This window comes from Marmota flaviventris, chromosome 4 (assembly GCF_047511675.1).
Source record: "Marmota flaviventris isolate mMarFla1 chromosome 4, mMarFla1.hap1, whole genome shotgun sequence".
Classification (NCBI taxonomy): domain Eukaryota; kingdom Metazoa; phylum Chordata; class Mammalia; order Rodentia; family Sciuridae; genus Marmota; species Marmota flaviventris.
The window spans coordinates 122915319-122922489 of NC_092501.1; the positions used below are offsets into that span (position 1 = coordinate 122915319).

Sequence of the window (7171 nt, forward strand, 5' to 3'; positions counted from 1 at the left end):
CTACTGCTCACTCACCTTGGGCTAGGTAAGGATCAAAAGGTGACAAGAAGCATTAGATAGAGTGATAATTGAATACCATTGTTAATTATTATGATGCCACTTATTGAACACTTATTGAATATGTCTGATCCACTTATGGATCAGACGTTTGTGTCTGTGTTCATTGTCTGTAGTCCTTACTCTAATGTTGAGGCACAGTGACTGTGATGCAGAATTTGCAGAGAGGGAAACAGAGGTTTATATAGTTTGTCATTTGCTCAAGGTCACAGAGGTAGGAGGATTAGAAGTTGAGTTCCACTCAGTTAATCCCTAAATCTGTTTTTTATGCTATACATTATCCTATAAACTACATAGTACTTGTAGCAAGTTACTTTGTCCCAGGAAAATAAAGCCCTTAAGTTCTCTTTTCCTATAAGAATTAGATTAGTGGATGACAGGGACTCTAAAATCTGACTGCCACTGGCCTGCTTACTGGACCCATGACCATGCACAATTTATTAGACTCTGCCTTGGCTTTGCCATGTCTAAAGTGGGCATAGATATAGCTTGCTTCATGGGGTAGCTGTGAAGATTGTGGCATATGGAAAGCATTCCATGATTGGAATTTTTTTATTTTATTTGAGTTTATTTAAATAATTATAACTATTCCACTTCGTTGTACAAATGACTTAAGACAAGTTTTTTTTTTTTTTTATTTTTTTAATTAAGTTTTTAAAAGTACCAGATTTTAGTAAGTGATTTTGAAGCCATTATAGCATGGACCATGGAGGGCTATTTCTTGATTGGAGACATTAGAAAGTAAGAAACTAACACTTGGGTTTTTAGAGGATTTTCTATTCTACCTATTCCTGTCCCAGATATTTGCTCCATAAACAAATTTTGTCTCTTTGTCTGTGTGTCCTTTATGATGGAGCTACACTAATTTTTCCTGAGTGGAAACTATTTTGCACATTAGCAAAGGCAATCAAATTAATACTTATGTATCAGCCATATGTGCTATGAATGTACCCTACATTTATCTTTTCAGTTCATTTAAATGGCATATGATAAATATTACATTAGACTGTGTGCCAAAGTCGGTTTGGCAATAGCAAGCATGTTTTAGTTGCAAAGCTCTCTCTCTCTCTGCAGGGACCTAGAATCAAACCATTGCCAAAATAACAAGAAAGAACTCCTGGTTATTTTCTGACAGTTATTGGATTTGTGACTAGGGAAATGTGTCAGTATATGCTTCTGCGTAAGAAAATAGAATTTGTTGCTCTGGTGGGTCAACAACCCCTTAAGTTCATTGATCTCCAGGTGTTGGCCAAAGCAAGATGGTTTAATTTTGCATTTTAATGGCTTTTTTTTCACATTTATTTACACATATGAAATTAGGATCTGCCTTACAAGGTCTGTGCATTTTCAAAGCTTCTTGCATAAGACGCATTGGGAAGTATTTTGTGGGGTCAGAATATGTAGATTTCTTTAGGGTGCTCAGGCTAACTATTTGCAGAAGTCCAGACCATAGCATAGGGCTGAAGAAGCTGGGGAGCCTGGGGTAGGAGGCTACTAGCACACCTCATGGGTGTTGGAAACCCAGGGTGATATGGAGTCCCTCCAATCAAATCACAGCATATTTTTCTCATGTGTTTTCCCCACTGTTGTCTACATGTGAGCTCTCTCTTCTTAATATCTAGCTTCCCTGACTTTCTTCTGTTGATGCTGTGAACACTCAAACACTTTTCCTCACCAATATACTCCCTTTTCTCAGTCCAGATTTGACCCAAATCCTCCCTGTTGTCTAGCCCTTCTGTCTCTCATTGAGCTCAGCTTTCCCAATCATTGTGAATTGCTGCAGCTTTTGCTTGGAAATTTCTTGTCACTGAATGTCAACCTGTGCTTTGCAACAGTAGAAATGAAAATGTCGTGTTTTGTATGCTCATTTTTTATTTTCTCTATGATTAGTCGTGTCATGATGGTGTACGACTTGATATAATTCTTAATTATGGACAGAATGAATGTCTATAGAAAGCACCACACTGTTATTTCATGACAGATCAACAGAATAAATCTGTGAATACATGAGTCAGTGGATGGATAAAAACAGAGATGTTTCATAGAAAAGAACAATGTATTCTACTTGAATTCCCTAATCATAAGAGTGGTATAATGCTAAAGTTCTTATTTCAGATTTCTTCCTTGCCTTCTCTGGCCATATCCCACTCTAACATGAACTAGTCCCTTCCATTGAATGGTAGACTTCATGTCAGTATTCTGCTTCTCTCTGTTAAGAGATATAAGATAATTAATTGAAGGATTGAATGTAGCACACAAGTAGGAGGCAGTATGGGGTAATTTGAGGTGGGAAACTTTTTTTTTGTCCTGGGGAGTGAATCCAGGGGGGCTTAATCACATAGCCACATCCCCAGCTCCCCCCTTTTGTATTTTATTTAGAGACAGGGTCTTACTGAGTTACCTAGGACCTTGCTGAGTCACTGAGGCTAGCTTTGAACTTGAGATCCTCCTGCCTCAGCTTCCCAAGCTTTAGGGATCATAAGCATGCGCCACCATGCCTGGCTTGAGGTGGGAAACATCTTTCATTAACTCTGTCCATGAATTAGGCAGCTATTTACCAGCCTGGAGGAATTGCTTCACTAGTGTTTATGACAATGTGGTGAATACAGTTCTATTGTCTCATGTTGACTCCCTTGGGACTGTAGGATGATATGTACATTTGGAGTAAACCATGAAATAAGACCTCCTATGTAAAAAGAAGGTAGCTTGCTGTGGAGAACCCTTGAAGCCACAGTGACTGTGGTGGCCCCTATGTGGATAGCTGCAGAGCTCAGGAACGCTTCTGTTTCTGCATCGGGGAATTGGAATCACTGGGTTCTTGGTCTTCTAATGATGGGTTGCCCCACTGTAGACTGGCCAAGTCATATTTTTCCCCTCCATTTATCCTACTTCCTGCTTGGCCTTTGGAATAGTCTGCTTTTGAGGCTCCAAGCTATACCCCAGAGAGAGTAGAATGTTCTCCAACTTGTGGCTCTCTTGGGGAAGGTGCATGAGATGTTCAGTGTTCTCCAGGTCTCAGGCAAGTCTGGGAAAGTACCATGAGTGGGTGTCTTAGTCTACAGGGATCTCCTAGAATCTACCTAACCAGAGGATCCACTAAGACCCTGGGCCAATTTCTTTACCTCACTGTCACAAGACCTGACTTAAGTTGTTGGGCAGTCATAACAAATAGCCAAGAACTCAGAGCTGCAGAAACTAATCCCAACCCATCTGAGACTCAGCTCTATTTTGACTTTTGATGTCAGAGAGATGATGACCTTCAGTTAGCCTAAGTATGTACAAAATTCCCAGAAGAAAAATAAAAATCTTTCTAGACTTTCTATAGTGTTTCTACTTAGTGTCTCATTAGTTATCATCTTTTCCAGTAGAATAATAAGTATCCACATAAATATAAATCTTTGATTAATTAATTACATCATAGAGGTATTACCAAATTTTAAAGCCATTAAAAATACATTAGAGACTTGTAATATGAAAAAAAAAAAAAAGCACTGGACTTGCTCCTGATTTAGAATATTCTTTGGAAATTCTTCACTGCTCTGGTAAAAGCATGAGGATTAGTTGTCCTCATTCCAGGAATGAGGAGGGACTAAAGGAACATTTGGTCACTGGGGAGAAATTTTACTATACTTTGGTCACAATGGATTATGAAGTGTTTTTTTTTTTTTCCAGCTGTTCTGAGAATAGCTTTTTAGTTGTGTGAGCCTGAGAGACATATGGGCTTTTAGAGGTGGGGAAAATAAATGGTGATAAGAATAGATTTTAGGAGTTTGGCCATTTGCTCAAAGTTACTGTGACCCAGATTTTCATCTCCTACATATCCCTCTCCATAGAATAAAAGAAAAGGCAGAAACATGTGAGGTAGGAGGATTCTCCTCTGCTAGCTTCTTGCTTTGCTGTGGTGGTTGGCTTTCTAATCCTTTTCCTTCAATCTGGAATGACCTGTCTGCTCTTGTCTGTGGAGCTGAATCCTATTCCTCTTTTTAAGTTCCCAGGCTCAGTTAGCAACAACACAAAGTCAGTTTTGATCCCTCTAGGTGGAAATAATCTCTCTCCCTATTGAATTCCCGAAGCAATTATCTGTACCTCTCCTTTCAGTTCAAACTTGCTTCTTGTCTGAGCCCATTCTATACTTAACTCTAATGTACTGAAGCTTCCTTGAGGCAGGAAAAGTGAGATTTTTGGCCTTTGTACCCTCTAATGTGCCTACCAAAGAGCACTAAATACATCTGAATTTATTTCTCCCTGTATAGAAAAATAAATTCCAAGAAGTTATTCTCCCCTAGGAACAATGACAGTTAAGCTGTTTTCTGCTCTAACTTCATGGAATTGTGAGACTGTCTTTCTCATTTCAGGAGTGGATTGTAAATCAGGCGTCTCTCTCTCCACAGGTTCCCACAAAGTGAGTCTGTCCTCTTGGTACCATGACCGGGGTTGGGCCAAGATCTCCAATATGACTTTGAGCAATGGAAAACTAATGGTTAACCAAGATGGCTTCTATTACCTGTATGCCAACATTTGCTTTCGACATCATGAAACCTCGGGAGATCTAGCAACCGAGTATCTTCAGCTGATGGTCTATGTCACTAAAACCAGCATCAAAATCCCAAGTTCTCACACCCTGATGAAAGGAGGGAGCACCAAATACTGGTCAGGGAATTCAGAGTTCCATTTTTATTCCATAAATGTTGGAGGATTTTTTAAGCTACGGTCTGGTGAAGAAATAAGCATTGAAGTGTCCAACCCTTCCCTACTGGATCCAGATCAAGATGCAACGTACTTTGGGGCTTTTAAAGTTCGAGATATAGATTAAGACCTATTCTGTGGAGCATTATCACATATTTCGTAGATATTTGGAAACATCACTTAAACAAACCAAGAAATATGTATATAGGTGTGTAAGACTACTAAGAGGCATGGCCCACAATGGTACAGACTCATTATCCATGCTCTCAACCCTGTAGACAATATGCATATGTACAGCCAATGGGTGAGCTTGGACTTATGGTAGCGTGTTACACAATGGTTTTACAATTTTGTAATGAATTCCTAGAATTAAACCAGATTGGAGCAAGTATGGTTGCTCTTTGGGCTCCAAGAGGGGTGAGCTTTCTGGATCAAACCCATGATTTATGGGCCACTGTGCACCTCAAGTGGAGAGGGTATCATCTCATTGTAAACAGATGATCTTCTGAAGGGTTAAGTTCTTTTGAATTGTTACATCATGCTGGAACCTGCAAACAATACTTTTTCTAGTGAGGAGAGAAAATATATGTATTTTTATATAATATCTAAAGTTATATTTCAGATGTAATGTTTTCTGTGCAAAGTATTGTAAATTATATTTGTGCTATAGTATTTGATTCGAAATATTTAAAAAATGTCTCACTGTTGACATATTTAATGTTTTAAATGTACAGACATATTTAACTGGTGCACTTTGTAAATCCCTTGGGGAAAACTTGCAGCTAAGGGGGAAAAATACTGTTTCCTGATATCAAATGTAGTATATTTCTTCATTCTTTTTAACTTAATAGATTTTTTTCAGACTTGTCAAACCTGTGTAAAAAAAAATTAAAATGGATGCCTTGAATAACAAGCGTACTGTTGGCTACCAGGTGCCTTTCAAATTTAGAAGCTAATTGACTTTAGAAAGCTGACATTGCCAAAAAGAATACATAATAGGCTACTGAAATCTGTCAAGAGTATTTATATAATTATTGAACAGGTGTCTTTTTCTACAAACGCTGCAAATTGTAAATTTTTTTTTAAATAGAAAAGCTACTAGTGGTTTATCAGCGAAGAATAACCTAAGTTTTAAGTTAGTGGGAATTATTTTATACTGTACAATAAAAACATTGCCTTTGAAAGTTAATTTTTTTTGGTACAAAAATAAATTTATATGAAACCTGCCTTGTGATTTTGTATTTCTCTTTTATGTCTGTCTTGCTCTGTGATCCTGTTCTCTCCAATATGATAATGTGGCTCCTATCTTTTTCTGAAGGTTACTGGGAGAAATGCAGATTTAATTAAAAACTAGGAACAGATTCAATTAAATTAATGAACCTTGGAATTTGAAAATTAATTTGCAAGGGATTTGTATGCAAGGATGTAGCCAGATAGAAAACAGTGTTCTTCACTCATAAAGGAAAAGTTTATGTTATGTTTACATCAGGAGAAAAATACGGTGTTTTGTACAAGTTCATAATGTCCTGGAAAAATAACTGTTTGGCCTGGAGGAAAATCTAAATGTTTTCTACCTTCACACAGTAAAGATCAGTGGCCTAGATACTTGTCCTCATGGAAATGTATGTAGGTGGGCTACCTAAACAGGGTGGCTACTCATATGAGAGAGAGAAGAGAAAATGATTCCCTTGGGAAGTCACAATGTTTCTTGATGGTTATGACAGAATAGAAGCTGAGAAGGTAGAGCAGATACTGCAAAATAGAAATCGCAAATTTTAAATAGCAGAGCCATAATGGTGGGACTCACTGATTGGCCGAAATACTCCTATTACTTTAAGACTGTCAGTAAATTTGAGGTAGATGGGTACAAAATATGTCTTCTGTGTTGCATACCCCAATCACTGCTTCCTGGCTTCAGAAAAAAATTAATTTTGATGAGCTACAATCACAGTTTCTCCACAGTTTCTCTTAGAGGCAACCAACTTGCAATCTCTCAAGGATGAACTAATCCCAAGGTCCAGGAATAGAAAGCACCCAGGATATTCTGGGCACTAGCCAAATGGCTAGCAAGGCAGATGGTCTGCAACACCAATGGAGAGACTGGAGAGTAGACCTTGTGAATTCAGCCAGACTTTATTGTACATTATCACCTGGGTAGGTCAGGGTTTTAGAGCTTTGCTGGAATAATGACTAATGAAATATTGGTGTGAATTACCCTGTGCCTGGAAGGAGGCAGCTACAGCAATTGGATATGGCAGAAGGTAGGGAAAAGTCTTCTCTTTTCTATCACGTTCATGTCAGGCTCTGAGCAATAGGGTCTCAAATGCAGGAAGAAATACTCTGATTTTCCCACTCTTTGGCCACTTTTCATTTCTGCTCTTTCTTTTCATTTATTCCTTTTTTCCACATTTACTCTTCTGTGTGTGTT

The 7171-nt window shown here is 38.3% G+C and overlaps 1 protein-coding gene across 1 annotated transcript in view; it reads left to right on the top strand.

The window, feature by feature from the left end:
* Window positions 1-5216, top strand: part of Tnfsf11 (TNF superfamily member 11) — a 32074-nt gene extending 26858 nt beyond the window's left edge. Inside the window, exon 5 of the mRNA XM_027928927.2 lies at window positions 4449-5216. Coding sequence (XP_027784728.1) covers window positions 4449-4870 — 422 coding nt within the window. The 3' untranslated portion in view covers window positions 4871-5216. The remainder of the gene's footprint in view (window positions 1-4448) is intronic.
* The last annotated feature ends 1955 nt before the right edge of the window (window positions 5217-7171 follow it).